Genomic DNA, 19,056 nt, shown 5'->3' with positions numbered 1-19,056 from the left:
AGTCAAGCGAGACTTTTGTGTCTTTACCTCCGTCCACCACCATAGCAGTGTACGTACACCCGCGGGACGCCATCCCTAACCCTCTCTTCCATCACCGACTTGCATGAATATTTCAGCTGCTACTGCGTTCACTCCATCTTTGTTTGCTTCCTTCACCCACTGGTCTAGCGCTGTAGATGCATATGCTCATTATTCACCCAATCGTTTTCCCAGTTCACCATCATCATAAAGTCCACTGAAGGATTCAGATTTGATCACATCCCTCCCGTCATCCTTCTCTACACTGGCGTACATAAGTCTGGGTTCTGCTTTAACGATCTCTCTGCAACCGAGCTCCCCGACTTCGCTTCGTGTGTGTGTGTGTGTGCGTCAATGAGTAGTGTACATGTACGTGTGTGTGTGTGGAGAGCGGCACCTGGCAGGGTGTGCGCATGAGGGATGTGGCACAGCGAGAGTTTGAGGCAGAGCGCCACCAGTCGCTCTTCACCGTCCACACCCTCGGGAGGCGACGGGTACCGCTCCCGCCAGTACTCTTCGCCGTAGCGCTTGTCCCTCCCACCTGGTGCCTGGCCCACTCCGCTGGTGAGCCACCCCACCGACCCACCCACCCGCCAGCCGGTCAGCCTAGCAACAGATCGCACCAGTACACCAAACACAGGTGCTTCTAAATAGAAAATCTATACATTCTTTATGTATTGATGCAAGAGTATGGAGGACTGATAAGAAAATTTCATAATTCTCTTTAAGCTATCAAGCTTCCTGTGGCATGTGAAAGTCGCAAGATAAATACTCTTGGATCTGGATATAGAAGAAATCACCATTTTGTGTGGGTGTGTCACGAAAGCGCGCAATATACTGAACGGCAGAGTCTTAAGGAACTAATGAGGTCGTCATACCACATGCAACAATACTAAGAACAGTTTGATTAGTGAACTCAGGTTATATACCGCAGTGGTTTGATACCGCAGTGGTTTGTTACCGCAGTGGTTTGATACCGCAATGATTTGATACCGCAGTGGATTGATACAGTAATGGTTGGATAGCGCAGTGATATGACAATGGTTTGATACCGCAATGATTTGATACCGCAATGGTTTGATATCGCAGTGATATAACAATGGTTTGATATCGCAGTGATATAACAATGGTTTGATACCGCAATGATTTGAGAGCGCGATGGTTTGATACCGAAATGATAAAACAATGGTTTGATATCGCAATGGTTTGATATAGCTATAGGTTGATATCGCAACAGTTTGATACTGTAATGGTTTTGATACCGTCATGGTTTGATACTTCAATGATACAGAAATGGTTTGATATAATGATGGTTTGATACCACGATTTAATAGCGCGATGGTTTGATGCCGGAATGATACAGCAATGGTTTGATATCACAATGGTTTGATATAGCAATAGTTTGATACTGTACAAATGGTTTTGGTACCGTAATGGTTTGATACTTTAGTGATACAGCAATGGTTTGATACCACAATGATTTGATAGGTGCAATGGTTTGATACCGGAATGATACCGCAGTGGTTTAATACTGCAATAGTTTACAAAGTGTTTGTTAGAGATGTGACTTTGCTTCCATTGTTCCCGAAGCTCTAGTATGGTTTAACTAATTTTCCTGTACATTTAGAGCAAGATTAACATATTTCAGTGTTTACATACACGTATGATAACAATATGTGGTTTGTACATCAACTTGTTACACCTGTGGTGTGCGTATGACTCAGAGCAAGGCTGTTTCCAGGCTACAATTTTTTGTTTATAAGTTTAGAATGAAATCGGCCTCGAAATTTGTTCCGTTCAACAGCGCAATTTTTGTGATACAATTTAATGACCTGTAGACATGGCAACACATAGTGTCATACAGAGGTGGCAGCATTTTCTGAAGAGCATAATGCGTATATCATAATTCGCACTTTTGTCTATTCCACGGATATTTTCTGTTGTTATTTCCGCTTTATATATATTTTTGTTTATACCTTTCATTTCAATTTTGTTTACTATACCATCCCTTATGTCCATCTACACAGCCCTTATTTCCATGTACATAGCCTTCCTCCCGCAGGCCAGTGTGGCCAGCCACCAGCTTGCCTCCGAGGCGAACCTGACGGACGGTGAGGGTGTATTCGTAATCGTTTCTCAGGTGGTGCCGAACCTGGCACTCTGGTACTGTACCCGCCGGAGTAGGATTGAACTTAGGAGAGGAGCAAGATATACACCGTAGACAAAGGGAATAATCCAGGTCCAGTATAAAAGCAAGAAGCAGTCGCGGCTTGTGTGGTCACCGGACCACAAGAATTCCCGGGTCGCCATATTGGAAACGAAATGTCAATAATTGCTTATACTCTAAAGTGTTTGATGAGCTCGGCGTCATGCGTGTGCCTTATACTTCATCCTGGGATGAATTAGAATAGGATCCCACTAGTAATGGTGTGGTAATAAGAGTTCGGGCTGGAGCGCCGTATGTACTAGCTGGTTACAAGATCTAGAAAAATATTTACATACACATTAATCTCAGATTATGTGATCGCTACTCGCGTGATAACGAATGTCGTGCCATTCGTACGACTGTGTTTCCTGAAGAGAGTAATGAAGGAAATAACGTAGATGTCACAGCGTAAAATCAATATGGAGTCGGATGCATGGCGGTGCATGACTAGAGAGTGGGCTGGTTGCGCAGAAGCGGTGTATAGGCCAGGATGGTGATGGCTGGTGGCTTGCTCACGCCTCTCACACGCCCACCTCCCTACACTTCGTCACCCACGCCTGCACATTCCGACCCAGGGAGGGACAGATACCAGGTGAGGATCACGATAGTGAGAAGCTCTCGAAGACCTTCGTTCTCCGGCGCAGAAAGACAAGGAGACAAAATGGCGGCTTGAGCTCGGAGCCCACCAGGAGCTGGGTAAAAGTGTTTTCTTTCTTTTTTCCCTTCGGCAGCTGTTTGGCTCCTCGTTTCGAAAATTGCAGAGACTGAGTCGGTGAGTCTTGATGATTTGTAGTTGATTTAGACTAGGATTGCCTCGGAATCACTGGCGGCAGCCGGTCGTCGCAATACAGGTGTTATAGGAGAAGAATGGCTGACCTCAAGATGATGTTGGTTTGCCTCTGGTCTCGTGAGGATCCACAACACAGGAGGCTTCTTATTCTCAACTCCTGTGTCGCGGATCCAGGCGACTGGAAGAGCTTGGCCACCTGGTCGAGAAGGATGAGGGGACCCATATTCATATTTCACATTCCAAAGTGCTTGAAGGAACTGTCAACAGAATTTCGGGTGTTGGCAGTTGATATTCTCGCTGGTACGCTTTCCTGCAGAGGTTACAGTCTTCTGTCTGTTCACACTGGCTGAAGATGACAGGCGAAGCTGACGCTTCTTACAACTGTGTGAACGGCTTAAGCGGGTAAATTTGTGGTACACCGACCACTGGCATATTTTGAGCTACGACGGGGAAGGTTTACGATGTGAAGGTTTACGATGCAGATGACTACATATGTGTGTGTGTGTGCGCGCGTGTGGTGTGAGCCAACGTCGTGACAGACTTTGTGGAGCCAACCCTGACGCTGGCCCACAGACAGGCCAAGACTGGAATGTTACTGTACAGGTGTTGATAGTTTTCTGTAATCTTTATACAATATGTAAAATAATCGCTGTTAAGAAAGAAGAGTGTTCAGTTAAATTTCAGCGATACATGCTTCATTTCTGAATCTCAAGATATCATATCAAAATGCCGTACTATTTTGAGGTGTTAATGGTAATATATACTAATATATCTATTTCATAAGACAAGTATAATCATCATGGAAAAGAATTATATTTGTCTGGGATTATTCTCAGTGATTTACTTCCTGAAATAATCAATTGTTTCAGATATTATTCTTATTCTGAAGTCTGTTTATTTGATGAAAAGACCAGGTAATACTTCTTATTCCATACAACGTTGCCATGTCAGAGTGTATCCCCTTGCAAACACACTGCCTTATCAGGTAACAGGGTAAACAAAAACCTCAAGTGTGTCAGCGGTGTTGCCGATCTCACAAAACACTGTTCTTGTGTTGTCAAGTGTGTTGGTCGGCTGTTGAAGACGCTCATATTGTGGTGGCTACGTTAGCGCCTTCCAAAAAAAAAAATAATTCAAAAGAGTATTTTATGGTCAAGTCTTTCCTTACGTAACGTAGTGACTCTCATAATATCATCTCGGCCTTAAATTTACCACACTTAAAGATAATCATGTATTAAGCATTTATGAAAACATAATCTAGGTAGATTATTGAAAATCCTATATGAAGTTCTGACGTTGGATTTGTGCAATTTAGAAAGGATATTATGACTTGTTGCGCTTCTAAATGTTTTTCTAAGTCTGACTCTTATGCGTTTTCTGCAGAGAAAACACCAATATTTCATCTCAGAATTCATCCCTCGGCTGGCATGTAATTCCAACCTGAAAACCAATTAACGAAAATGCTGGAATTACCTGAATCAAATTTCGAAAAACCTTGGACATTTTTCTTTTTATCCATTTTTACTGTATGGATGAACGATCTTTAAATCTTTTCCAGACAATACATTTTGTCTGTCATATCCGGCTCTTGTATGATGTGGTAATTACCATAATGAAAGTTCTCAAGCGGACATATAAGATGTCTTTCATCCGTGACATTCTATGTGATGAAATCCCTGGGAATATCCAATAGGCATCACTCGTCTTGGAAACTCTGTTCATTAACTGTATTTTTTTCTTAGACAATTGTACCACGCGACTGAAGCTATACATATTTTGAATTTGATTTCTTCAAAATACTAAGGTATGAGTGGTGAGTAATGGTGGTGAGATTTGTAGTGAGCAACGGTAGTGAGGTGTGTATGTGTGTGTGTGTGTGTGTGTGTGTAGTGAGTAACGGTAGTGAGGTGTGTATGTGTGTGTGTGTGTGTGTGTGTGTAGTGAGTAACGGTAGTGAGGTGTGTGTGTGTGTGTGTGTGTGTGTGTGTGTGTAGTGAGTAACGGTAGTGAGGTGTGTATGTGTGTGTGTGTAGTGAGTAACGGTAGTGAGGTGTGTGTAGTGAGTAACGGTAGAGGTGTGTGTAGTGAGTAACGGTAGTGAGGTGTGTATATGTGTGTGTATGTAGTGAGTAACGGTAGTGAGGTGTGTGTAGTGAGTGACGGTAGCGAGATATGAGTGAGGTGAGTAACGGTACTATGAGGTGTGAGTAGTGAGTAACGGTACTATGAGGTGTGAGTAGTGAGTAACGGTAGTGAGGTGTGAGTAGTGAGTAACGGTAGTGAGGTGTGAGTAGTGAGTAACGGTAGTGAGGTATGAGTGTGGTGAGTAACGACAGTGTGAGGTGTGAGTGAGTGGTGGAGGTGAGGACTCCCTGGCTACCATCATTCAGCTTCAGGGGTGCCAACACGACTCGAAACAGCTTCAGGATCACTTCAGGCGTTGCTGTCACAATTCCTGATGACATACATACCTGAAGCATTATATGTGGTTGTGGCTGTCCACCAACAATGTATTGATCTCTCAAAATCCTACTGAATTCCAATCGATGGAAAATGGGATTTACAGGACTTTTTCTTTTCCATTTTTTGTTGCGAGAATTTTGCCTCTAATGATTTCGTGATATAAATCTGAAAGGACTGATGATAACATCAATATATTGATGTCAGCTGATGGGATGTGGCAGAATATTGTGAAGGTGTATTTTTACAAAGACGATTTAACTTCCTTAGACACAGCATCATTGCATTACATTAATAGACTATCGTTATCATTATTAACGTTTTAACTACATGATTTGCATTCTGAAATCTCGAAAAGCTCAGTAAATGATGAGTTACAGCGCCAGAGTTACCTGGTGAGGTACCTTCCAGCCTCCGTGTCTGGGGTACTCAGATTTTCATGTCATTATCTCAGACACATCGATCGACCACTTCCTTTCTTTTCGAGAGAGAGACGACGCCATCATCTGGGCCATAAAACCTCGGGAATTTGATCAGGCTCTGCACGCGACCCCAGGTGGCTCTCTAAACCCTCTTAGTGGCGTTACTATATAGCGTCCTGTAGTAAAGGCGTTCCTTGGTAGCGTCCTACGCCCCTTAAAGGCGTTCCACTGCACTGTCCTACGCCCCTTAAAGGTGTTCCAATGTAGCACCCTACGCCCCTTAAAGGCGTTCCAGTGTAGCGTCCTACGCCCCTTAAAGGCGTTCCAATGTAGTGTCCTACGCCCTTAAAGGTTCCAATGTCGCATCCTACACCCCTTAAAGGCGTTCCTTGGTAGCGTCCTACGCCCCCTAAAGGCGTTCCAATGTAGTATCCTACGCCCCTTAAAGGTGTTCCAATGTAGCGTCCTACGACCCTTAAAGGCGTTCCAGTGTAGCGTCCTACGCCCCTTAGAGGCGTTCCAATGTAGTGTCCTACGCCCTTAAAGGTTCCAATGTCGCATCCTACACCCCTTAAAGGCGTTCCTTGGTAGCGTACTACGCCCCTTAAAGGCGTTCCTTGGTAGCGTCCTACGCCCCCTAAAGGCGTTCCAATGTAGTATCCTACGCCCCTTAAAGGTGTTCCAATATAGCGTCCTACGACCCTTAAAGGCGTTCCTAGGTAGCGTCGTACACCCCTTGCATTTTATAAGATTCTTGGTCACGATGAGAGAAATTCTCTTTTCGAACTTTATTTGACAAAAGCTAGATTTCTACGTTCCTTAATCCTGTGGCTTATTTACTTACTTGGAATCTCCTTTATCCACTTCTCTAATATCCATTTCAATCTTTCACTTTTCTCGTCACCCAGACGGACATTTCTTTCCATTTCCTCCTTTTTTTCCTTTCTTGGATATATTCTCTGCAGTAATGTCTTGTTTTCAAAGTTACACGCAACTGTCTCTGTTGTATCTACATCTGAAATCTTGAATCTGTTTACATTACTAGCATCCCACACATTTTACCAAAGTTTGATGATAAGATATGAAATCATATATTTTTTTTCTTAATCAAAATGCAAATGTAGAGTAAATCTGAATGTATTGTGGTGACTGTTAATGTCACTTTTCACAGACCTGAAGTTAGTCAGGTCCGTCCCTGTGGTATGGACTAGATTTATAGTATTGTTTCCTCGTGTTGTCATGAATCTTTTCCTTGAAGAGTAATCTTTACTAAATTGATCCTCCTCCTTCCTCGCTGGTCATCCGTTACGAAATCCTGGAAATATTACTTCTTTTATTGTTTTCTGGAGGTTGAAATCTCTTCGTATAAAGTAATAACAATTCTCTTGCTTGCATATGACTTATCAATTCGATATACAGGAAGACGACCAGGGCGGTGACATCAATTTCATGTAATATGGTTACATTTTAAGGCGTTACTGTCGTGAAATATAATTCTACCACCTGCCTGATGTAATTTTGTAGTTTATCATAACCTTACATCTTGGACCCGCTAAGAGCCGATTATCTGACATCTTTATCCAGGTAATTGCTATGATGCTTAGCTTTTCTGATTGTGCTTAAGCTGATGGTCTACACCATTCCGTGCTCAGATTAAGTGGTGTTGGTACAGAATACCTATGTTAGGCGGCGGCTGACCTTGACACTACCTTCTTGGTCCTCACTGTTTTGGGAATGAGGTTACTAACATATTTGCCAAACAGCAGTTAGGTGTTAGTGGTAGAGCCTTCGAATGGAAGGTTCATAGGTTTGGCTATCGAACTGAAGTGTAGGGAAATTATTCTTACTCTTTGCACGTCACAGTTCACTTGAATATGGTTTTCAGTTTGGGTCATCCTACTTGAAGAAGATACATGGACAGATTGGAGACACTGCATTGTCGAGTTGCCAAGATGATTCCCGGACTGAGAAATAAGTTCTGTGAGAGCCGATTAAACGACTTCTCTTTTTTTTTGGCTAAGAAAAGAGAAGGTTAGGAGGCGATCTAACACAGGTATTCATAAGTATCAAAGGCTTTGATTACCTTGATCTAACGAGATACTTGAAGACTTGATTCGGTCTGATTTCACTCGTGGTAATGGATACAAACTCGTAGGCGAACGTATTATTCGTACGAGGCGAAGTATTTTTTCCTCAGCGGGATTGTTTACATGTGGAAGGATTCATCAGTTCGACTGGCTGAAAGCAAGACCTTGAATACGTTAAAAAAAAAAGACTTCAGAATCTCTGAGCCCACGATTAACATAACTTGTTCCTCTTTACTCAGGCTGACAGTTTGCAACCTTATGACTATATCTTCCTCAATCAGAGAAAGCCTCAGGGACCCACTGGTCTGTTGATGTTTGAATTCCTTTGTATTCCTTTGCTTCGTCAGTTTGGCATCTGGGTTTATACTATGTGATGAGTCAATTACTGGGAAATATTGATCGGAACGGAGAAATCTTGCGATCCTTTGTTAGCTAAACCATAGCTGATCAAGGGCGTGACACAGCTAATGGTAGCATATGTTCTCAACACCCTCGTATAGCACTCGCCTGGAATCGTGTTCTCTTTCCATTGTTACAAGTTCTTTGTGAAATTTCATATCTTCACGTCAGTGCAATATGTTTCAGGTGACCAAGTGTAACAAATACAGTCTTTGCCACAAGTACGAGGGGGACATATTAAAGTGAACGAACAGATAACGAACAAGTTGATACTAGAACATATTAAAGTTGCTGTCAGATCTGGCAGCGTGTTAAGACGGTGCATAACTTCCTGCTCGAGTGAGACTGGCAATGTTGGAGGCGGCTGACCTCGGCCATGGCCAGTAAGAGTGAGGTGTCTGTCCTGGACTGTTGCGCTCCCTCCAACAGCCCTCCAACGTCGCCTGCCTCAGCCGTCAAAACGACGATCCGTTGGGCAGAGAAGAGGATCCCCATTCAAGGTCAGTTATACTGTGATGTTAACTGTTGATGACCCGCTCGCTGCTCCTGGATACTCCTGTTGACGTAGCCAACCGTCAGGGTACTGGATGTTTTGGTATCACTTCCACACCCTCTGGTGAGGCTCTGGAGACTGTTGTGGGGGGTCTTTTGGTGAGGCTCTTGGGATGGTTGTGGGGGTCTTTTGGTGAGGCCCTGGGGACAGTTTGTGGGAGTCTTTTGGTGAGGCTCTGGGGACGGTTGTGGGGGGTCTTTTGGTGAGGTTCTGGGGACGGCTGTGGGGGGTCTTTGGTGAGGCCCTGGGGACGGCTGTGGGGGGTCTTTTGGTGAGGCTATGGGGACGGTTTGTGGGAGTCCTTGGTGAGGCCCTGGGGACGGTTTGTGGGGGGTCTTTGGTGAGGTTCTGCGGACGGTTGTGGGGGGTCTTTGGTGAGGCCCTGGGGACGGTTGTGGGGGGTCTTTGGTGAGGCCCTGGGGATGGTTGTGGGGGGTCTTTGGTGAGGCCCTGGGGACGTTTGTGGGGGGTCTTTGGTGAGGCCCTGGGGACGGTTGTGGGGGGTCTTTGGTGAGGCCCTGGGGACGGTTTGTGGGAGTCCTTGGTGAGGCCCTGGGGACGGTTGTGGGGGGTCTTTGGTGAGGCCCTGGGGACGGTTTGTGGGGGTCTTTGGTGAGGTTCTGGGGACGGTTGTGGGGCAGCTAGTGTTGTGTTGACCGTAGGTGAGGTAAGATGCCACCCACACGCCCCCCGCCATTAGGGCACCGCCTACACTTGCTGGTCCTCAGGTGAGGTAGTGTGTGTCGCCACGCCCTCACCACTAGGGCACCGCCCACACCTGCTGGGCCTCAAATGAAGTGGCGTACCGCCCCGCCCCCGCCAGTAAGGCACCGCCCACACCTCCGGGGCCTGGGATCAATACTCTTCACTACACACAAACCCACATTTACGCACCAGGTTGATAACAGGAGAGATAAATTACCAAATCGCCAACTGCCTAATGGGTTAATTTGTAAGCACACTTTTCAGTATCGGTAAAATAGCTTAGAATCTACGGCACAAAAGTTAGAAGAATCATGGTTAGAACGTATGTGTTGGCACATTTAGTAGGCTTTGTCCTCCCCATACAGCTCATGGGTCACCACTAGCACTGTGGACTTCCTCTCAAGCATCTACCGTCCATCGGGATACAGACGGTAATGGTCAAATACAGTGATGGTGGTCTCAGTAATAGGAACACGTCTCGACCATTTTCTCCACTCGCAGTTTACTATAAGCTCACAGCCACACAGTCCCCAACAATAGGCAGCGTAACCTGTAAGTGTCGAGGTAACCACATTCACCCCAAAAGGGCAAGTAGACCTTTGGTACAGAATATATGGTTCAACTGTATCCTAAAGAACTTCACAGAGACGAAATGATTCCGATTCTTAAAAAAAATTCTTCTTCTCAAGATGTCTTCCCCACACGGGTTTAACTCCATAGGGATGACCTACCAACACGGGTTTAAGGCCGTCACCATCAAGTTATAACCACCAATCGAAGCATATTGAACACCTTCAGGTTGTTCAAGAAAATTCGAAGACTCTACACATTTGCCTCGACTATGCGAAGAATTGATCCGTTCTTGTATGGCGTACAGTTCTCACATCGGAGTCGAGTACAAAGCAATCAGACCTCTCAACTCTCCCAATCTGACCTCGAAACTTCTACAACTCAGTGTCTGGTCACTCTCTCTCCTTTATGGATGATTAGTTTGGTTTTTGCTCCTGAGAGCTGGCTGCTTGTGTGTCCCCGTTAGTGAGAAAGACCGCGAAATACCCAGAAAGCCATTGCTTCACATGATTACTATGTGGCCTTTGGCAACTCAGGATGAGCCGTTGTGATGTCTATTTCTTTCCTTACACCGCTAAGCTTTGGACCCGTTGCCACCGAGTGTCTTCCCTCACAACTACGATCTGCTGCTTTACAAACGGCGGATTTTCCACTTCTTCTAAAGCTCTTGAAATATCTTTCATTTTCTCTTCTGATTTCTAACCCTTCGTATTTCAGTTAAGGTCCAGCCTTGATATAGACATCCGTTCGTAACTGGAGCCTCAATCATTTAAGGAAACCATCTGCATATACAGCCCTCCGACACATAGCTAGCACCAGTTGGTCACCAACGCATCTCCTTCATGACTCAAGACCCTGACAACATATGGGACATTTATCATTCACTGCCATGATGCAGGACAGTAAATCTCTTTTCATAGATTGTACCTAGTGCGAGAAACTCACTACAGTCAAATGGAGGATGTTCGTGACGAGACCGAATGTGGGAACGGCTTCGGGAGTGGCTCACCATATCCCCTGTTTGGTATAGCATACCGTTGTAAAATGCCGTTAATCCTATACAACAATTAAATACGATCGTTAATCGACTTACTGCGCCGCGATTTAGTGGTTCCTGATCGTAGGACGAGGCTACGATAGTGATTGTTCATCGGCACAAGACAGCGGAGAGTAACAATTCACAATCCTCTCTCAACTACCGTGAGAACGCAGAATAAATATTGAAAATCTGGATGTATTATTCAAAGTATATACAGTGTACGTTTCCTGTTTCGTTTTTGACACGAGAATCTGTAATATTTCATGTATATGATACATATTTAAAATGAGTATATGCGGACCCTGGCAGTGAGAGGCTGGAGATATGCTATCTGTGGGAACGACCCTGCTGAGGAGCAATCAATGCAAGTCAATAATGTGATGTGCAGCGCTACACTCCACCTCCCTCCCAACGCGGACGCCCGCCTGGCGTCCTATTGTTGTTCTCACCTGTGTCCCTCGCTAATCACACCCGGACATGGAATCTCCAATTTCAACCTTTATTTTCCCCCCGTGAAATTAAGGTGATAAAGTAGAACCTGTCATAAAAGTTTTTATTGGTTGACGAAATTACCTTCATTATCCCATTCCGTTTTCGGTTTCGACGTGAATTGAAGAGTCGAATGTCGGTTGGCGGGGCTGTTGGTCGAATCTGACCAATTCAGGTGGACAGACGTTATATATATATATATATATATATATATATATATATATATATATATATATATATATATGTTCCCGGCAATTTATTCTGGTTTACGGTTATCCGCTCTCCAGGAACTGTGACGAGCTGTGGTTCCGTCAGCGATGCTAGGCTCGGAAACGCCAATTGTCTTCCTGCAACTAAATCATCCTTCAGCGATGCTAAGCTCGGAAACGCCAATCGTCCTCTTACAACTAAATCTTCCTGCAACTAAATCATCCTTTAGCTCGGAAACTAAGTCATCCTGCTCAAAGCTAGGCTCCTTAACGCCTATAGTCTTTCTGTAACTAAATTACCTCATTCAAAGCTAGGCTCGGACACTCCTTTCTCTTCCGATAACCAAACCAAACCAAACCGAAACCACAGCTATCCTTCTACCACAACCAGACCCCATAGACCTTTCCATGGTTTTCCCCTCCCAGCCGCTTCACATCCCCTGGTTCTGGCTATTGATAGGACGTCGGCCCCTGTATACCACATCGTTCTAGCCACTCTATTACCGTGTACGCCTTTCATCCTCCTGCAAAATTTCAGCACACCCTCTTCAGCTCTCTGTCACACTATTTATTACCACACCTCTCCCCCTTATCCTTCTATTTTTCACTCGATCAAACCACCTCACGCTATTATTATTATTATTATTAGTATTATTATTATTATCATCATCATCATTATTATCATTATTATCACTATTAAATAGGTATGGTACTCGAGTATGTCTGAAGTTTTGGCTCATGGCTGGAGGAGTGAGGCAGCGTCAGGGCTGAGGTGTTTGTCAGCTGTCAGCACCGGCCTCCACCCTGCCCCTCTTATCCCTCCTCCGCCTCTCGCTCCCTCCTCAGCAAAATGCAAATCTGATCTTTCGCGTCTCTTCCGCTTCCGTTCCATCCTTTTCCCTACGTGTACTTTCTTTTTTTTTTCCTAACTTCTTTCCATCTCCAGAGTTTCCTTTCCTTCTACTTTCCATCATTATGGCGTCTTTCTTCTTTTTCATCTCTGTCATTGCAATGTTTTCATCCATTCCATCCTTCCCTCGTCCACTTTCTGTCTCTAGCTTCTTGTCTCTGCTTTTCTTCTCCATTTCTAATATTTTCTCTCCGATCAGTTAGAACCGGCTGTTCCTTCATCGCTCGAACCGTCTGGGCCAACTGCACTAGGCCTGGGAGGTTCTGGACAAGATGATCTATCATGGACGCGAAAGAAATATTCAAGTGTCAGTGAAAACCTCATAAAAAGGACAGAGAAGGGAACGGAAGCAAACCGTAGAGGAGGAAGCCTAGGGAAGGAATGGAGAAGTATGCGAACGATTAAGGGAAAGCCTAGTTGATGGCAGGGATAGAGACAGTTACCAGCTAGCAAGAATATGTGGAGAGATAAGACAAGGGTGTAGGATGAGGAAGTTCTACACTCCCAGCTCATCACCCTTGGCTGGTGAGCTGTGAGCTGCCAACCCCGTGTCTCGAGCCCTCCCCTCGTCTCCGTGTACCATACATCCTGGCGGGGTAAGGTAGTCTGTCCCTTGGGCGGCGACGTGTGCACTCACCACGACTGTTTACTGCCCGTGTTATGGCTGCTTCCTCTCTCACGGGTCACCGCCCACGGTGTGTGTGTGTGTGTGTGTGTGTCTTGACGTCCGTGTACACAAGCGCTGTCAGTTGGCTCCCGACCTGCTGTACATGATGTACATTCTGTGTACATATCTGCTCACACAAGCCAATGGAAGTCATCCCTCTGCCTAAAGGCCTGTCTACACGAGCGGGCCTGATCGGCGGGCTTGCCCGTTAACGGGCATATTTGACGGGCAAACGATCAAATTGCCCGAAAGCCCGCCGAGCGAAATCACTGAGGTGGTGCCCGGTAGCTGGAGTTTCTACCCTGCCAGACGCAAGATAATATCGTGAACCCACAGCGGGCCTTCATCCCACACCCCACGGCATAGTAGCACAGTAAACATTTAACGATGGCAGCCCAGGATAACTCTAGTGAGCCACCAACAATTTTTTGGTCTAAAGCACTTACTAGTACTTTGACCTTTATCGTAAGAATCCATGTTTATGGAATGTGAAGCTGAAATGCTATAAGAAGAGACAAACGCATAACAGCAGTGAAGGCTATTGCTGCGGAGATGAGAGAGCATGGTACTTCCGTTACGACGGATGACATAAAAAGGAAAATAGACACGCTGCGTAACCAATTTCGGCGTGAATGCAAGAAAGTAAAGCATTCACAGAAGTCAGGAGCTGGGAGTGAGGATATCTATGTACCTTAAATTGTGGTGCTTCTATGACCTGATTCATGAAGTATTGTTGCAGTGCTTCCAAACATACTTCTTTTCTTTAACCAATCTTTACACCATATCCTTTTCTTCTTGAGACACTAAGCTATTATCATAGAGCACAAAATCTTTTTCTTGACAATGCTAGGCACCATGGTTCTCGTACCGCACTCCACCCGCTACTGGCAACATCGTCGGGCAGGCCCGGCTGTTCATCACTTCGGTCGTGTGGACAGCATTCACGGGCAGGCCCTCCAGAATTTGCCCGTTAACGGGCAAACCCGCCGATCAGGCCCGCTCGTGTAGACAGGCCTTTACTCACACCCTTCCTCCTCCCTTCCTTCTAATCCCTCCGCTACAGACGACAACAAACTCCCTCAGAGCCTCCAAGTTTGCCCATCACCGCTCCTCGCCCTGCAATCAATTCCTCCCAGTGCAGTAGTTAAGGGAGCCATTTGCATCCGCTCCCTCTCCATGGTCAAGTTGCACAGCAGTAAATGAGGCTGAGTGATTTATGCCCTGTTGTGTGTTGTCATGTGCGGCCTCTCCAGTGTGGCGAGAAGCAGTGGAGTGAGGGAGAGAGACGGCGGTTGTGAGGCTGGTTCGCCAGTGCAGGAGGACGTAGTGGCGGGAGAGACGAGGGTTGTGAGAGGCTGGAAGGTATACAACACCAGCGAGACACTCCGCTATACCTACCAAGGGGCTCGGCGATGTCTATGTCTACTGAACAGTACCTCTGCAGGTATCAGAAACACATAAATTCATCATGTTTCCTAAATACAGCTGCAGGGAGGAGGAGGAGGGAAAAGAGCAACAGCAGGAGCGGGGTGGCATCAGCAGAAGTAGTAGCAGCAGCAGCATCGGCAGGAAGAGGAGGGCAGGGTAGGGCACTGGCGAGACCATCATCCATCATCAGGAGGCAGGGCGCGCGACACGACCATTAGCCTCACTACACAGGTTCCCCAGGCACGCGCTACCTGCTCCCCTCGCTCCCTTGTTTACCCCTGTTGTCCTCTCTGGTGCTGCAGCTCTTGTTTACTGCTATTTGTATTCGTTCTTTGCATACCAAACATTAGGCTGTCGTTTCTGTAGCGCTTTCCTAAAGAAATGCCGTACATCATGCTTTTGTTTGTTGCTCCTGCTGCCTCTGGCTTCTGGTGTCGTTTATCACAGCTGCCTCTTCAGACTTACGCTGCACCGGATACTATCATCGCTGCTTTCTCTCTCTCTCTCTCTCTCTCTCTCTCTCTCTCTCTCTCTCTCTCTCTCTCTCTTACAGATACAGCACATGATGCTCTTGTTTACAACTGTTGACGATTCCTGCTGACGGTGCACAAAATGATGTATGTGACTCTCGTTCTTTCTAACCCATACTGCACATAATTCTATCTGTTATTCCCGAAGGCATTTGTTACTTGTGCTGTACCTGCTGGTGGTGCAGCGACCCTACCTCCTTCCCACCCCTGACACATCGAGTTATTTTATCAATCGAAGTTTGATATTTTTAGGTATTCACATACAGAGCGGCAATGAAGGGGACCGGGGAAGCGCGTCTTGCTAATGATTTCTTTTGTAGTGTAACGACACCATTGTCGCTGCTCGGAGGTAGCAACGGTAGCTCAGTTTTTGTCCAGCCATGACCATCATGCCTGTATAAATGAATATGTACTTACATACACACAGGTACATGTATATGTGTGTATGTATGATTACCTCTTTGTACTGTACTGGGCGGGAGTTCTACACTCAGGGGGTCCCATCTTATGGACTTATCAATACAAATGTTTAAACTTCCAAATACAGAATTCAATCACTATTCTGATACAACAGAGACATACTTTTATATCTGTGCTTACGCATATCTTGCTAAATTAAGTGCTGTGATCCCTGGTTACTGTGTCTTTACACATTTCCAAGAACTGTTCACTGTCGACATGTGGAAAGTTGAAGACTGTGTTCAAGTCTTCCCTTCTTTTGTCCTCCATTAGCAGGCCTATCTAATTTGTTCTTTTCCACCATACACAGCCTCTTAAGTTTGGCCGATTCGAATTTCCCTTGATTGCTTTGATTGTGTAATTCCTTTTTGATCGTATTACTCAGTTTCGTAATTTCTTTATCAATTTGCTGAAACGTTTCTTGTTCACTGGCTACACACCTCAGTTTTCCACAGGCATATTTTTCGCTCCAATTTTTCATTCTGTTTCTCTTTCCTCGACTGTAATTTTCCTGTCATTATATTCTCAGGTGACTAGTCTTCCAATCCTTCTCTAATAATCTCATCCCTCACTTGTAAGTCTCTCTCTCATCCAGTGCAGAGAATGGAGGGGGTCTCTACGCTTGTGGGAACCCATCTCTTGTGTGTGTGTGTGTGTGTGTGTGTGTGTGTGTGTGTGTGTGTGTGTGTGTGTGTGTGGTGGGGAGGGTGAAAAGAGTCATCAATACAGCTGTATATCCTCCTGGGGAGGATTAGCAATACAAGTGTTGGAAATGATCACGTTCCCTCTGGTCCAATACATGAGGAGGGGCACGTCACCCGTGCCACCACTATTGATGAGTGTGTGTGTGTGTGTGTGGGGGGGGGGGGGGCGCCAACCGCAGCTTAAGCGATTACCACCAGGGCTCAGCGAGGCGCTCCAGGGTCCTTTCACGCTTATCTGAAGCCCTGTTCGCTAAGCTGATGAGATCGTGGTCACAGTGGCTCTCCTGTTGTTGTAGATGAATTATAACAGCTCAGTATATATATATATATATACGTTCCTGGCACGGTCCATATTGAAGGCTGATTGTACCATTTCAAATCATTACACACACACACACACACACACACACACACACACACACACACACACTGCCGTGGTGTAGCGGTTAGCATTACTGACCGTACAGGGCTGCCTAGGGTGAAACCTGTATTGGTTCGAATCCAGGTCGTGGCAACAGGTCCACAGTCCACCCAGCTGTTCATCCATTACTAAGTGCTGGTTGGAAAGTGAGTACCTCGCATAGGCTGAATCGTGTGTGTGTGTGTGTGTGTATACACACATAAGAGTGAAAACATGGTACGTATATACCAGGTTAAGAGACGGGGGCAACACGAGTGTAAAACTCTCTCCCCGTAACACACACACACACACACACACACACAAACCACAGACGTATTCTGCATTCGTATTTGAGTAAATGTATCAGCAGTAATTCGCTACGATATCCGACCCTGATGTTCTTAGGGCAAGAAAGTGTAATACCGAACCATATGACAGATACGTGGAAACACGAACTCTGAAATATCTGAAGACCCTCATCTGTCGCCTTCTATACATTTTCGTTTTAAAACTCAAATGAAGAGGAAAACGATCCTTTATACGCCGGAAAAAAATGGAAAAGATATAATACGTGATGGTGAGGGACGCAAAAATTCAGAATGCTTCCTTAATATACAGATAAAAGTACAAAATGATATAGAGAAGGGACTTTAAGCCTTCAGTTGAATGTGAGGCTTTAACAAACGGACCTCATCTTGGAACCCGGCCACTACGAAGCCTAGAAGGTCATGGGAAGGACAGAAAACAGGAGACCTGGTGGTTCATGACGAGGTTAGCCGTAATCGTAACCTTAACGACGGTAGGAAAAAGATTGTTAAGCAGAAGGCATCTCCTTACCCACCTCTCCCTCCGGCTCAACTGCTGGTAAAAGATGAAAACAAGTTGGGAAGAATTGTTATGAATTTGGAGAAAAGATACTGCCACGGAAATTTTATAGGGAAGTATGGGTGAAGGACGTTCCCTGCTGTAAATACGAAGCGCACTGAAAAAAAAATGCAGAAGCTTCATCGTTAAGTTAGTAATTTCTTAAAATTACGGTCCTGTTAAAACTGAGCCATTCAATAATAATAACATATGACACTTGAAATATTTGATAGCCTCTGCGTGTCGTACATCAGGCAGTGTACTATAGATGAAATAGCTTTTTTTTTATCATTAGCAATTTGAAAGCTTCTCTTCGATCTTTTAGGAGTCTGCTTTTTCATTTGAGAGAGAGAGAGAGAGAGAGAGAGAGAGAGAGAGAGAGAGAGAGAGAGAGAGAGAGAGAGAGAGAGAGAGAGAGAGAATTCTAGATCTCCGATTTTCTCTTCCTGTGAATGGAAGAATTAGTTTTGTTGCTTCTCTTTGAATTCGTACTAAATTTTCATCCTGTTTTTTTGTGATGTGGTCACAAGGATGGCACGTCCACCTGGATGGCCAAGATACAGGGGTTACTAGGCTACTATGGTGGCCAGGCCACAAAGATGGCCAGTCCACCAGGGTAGCCATACTATCAAGGTGGCCAGAAAACAGTGTTTCCCAACTACCAGACTGACCATACTACCTGGGTGGCCATATTACCTGGGTGGCCAGACACCAGGGTGACGATACTATTAGGGTGGCTAGACTACCAGGGTGGTCACGCTACTAGGGTGGCCAGACTACCAGGTTGGCCATGCCACTAGGGTTGCCAGACTACCAGGGTGGCCAGACTACCAGGGTGGCCGGGCCACCAGGGTGGCTAGACCACCAGGGTGGCCACGCCACTAGGGTTGCTAGACTACCAGGGTGGCCGGGCCACCAGGGTGGCCATACTACCAGGTAATGTGGCAGCCGTGAGGGGAGCGCCACTTGAGCGGGATCTGTTATCGACGTGCGGGGTTATAAGCCGCAGGGACGAGACGCACCCGGGAATTTATGGGTTCTAAATGGACGGAATAGACGATTAGATGTTGGGAGAGGAAATCGAACCCCGGGCGGCGGGCCGCAACAGAGGCTTTGATTTATACCATATTATTCCCCGATGTTTATC

General features: G+C 45.6%; 1 protein-coding gene across 5 annotated transcripts in view; it reads left to right on the top strand.

Annotated features, from left to right (window-relative positions):
* Positions 1-416: 416 nt before the first annotated feature.
* Positions 417-19,056, top strand: part of LOC139761711 (transient receptor potential cation channel subfamily A member 1-like) — a 111,518-nt gene continuing 92,878 nt past the window's right edge. Inside the window, exons 1-2 of one of the 5 annotated variants that reach the window (XM_071686080.1) lie at positions 523-658; positions 8,569-8,882. In XM_071686080.1, the coding sequence (XP_071542181.1) occupies positions 8,759-8,882 (124 nt within the window). In that variant the 5' untranslated portion in view covers positions 523-658; positions 8,569-8,758. Of the gene's footprint in view, positions 659-2,669; positions 2,817-8,568; positions 8,883-19,056 lie in introns of those variants that run through there. The other 4 variants (XM_071686081.1, XM_071686078.1, XM_071686086.1 and 1 more) reach the window with 4 other exon arrangements.

The sequence above is a fragment of the Panulirus ornatus genome, chromosome 41 (assembly GCF_036320965.1).
Source record: "Panulirus ornatus isolate Po-2019 chromosome 41, ASM3632096v1, whole genome shotgun sequence".
NCBI classification, from domain to species: domain Eukaryota; kingdom Metazoa; phylum Arthropoda; class Malacostraca; order Decapoda; family Palinuridae; genus Panulirus; species Panulirus ornatus.
The sequence above is the reverse complement of the archived record's forward strand: the minus strand, read 5'-3'. Positions and strand labels throughout refer to the sequence as shown.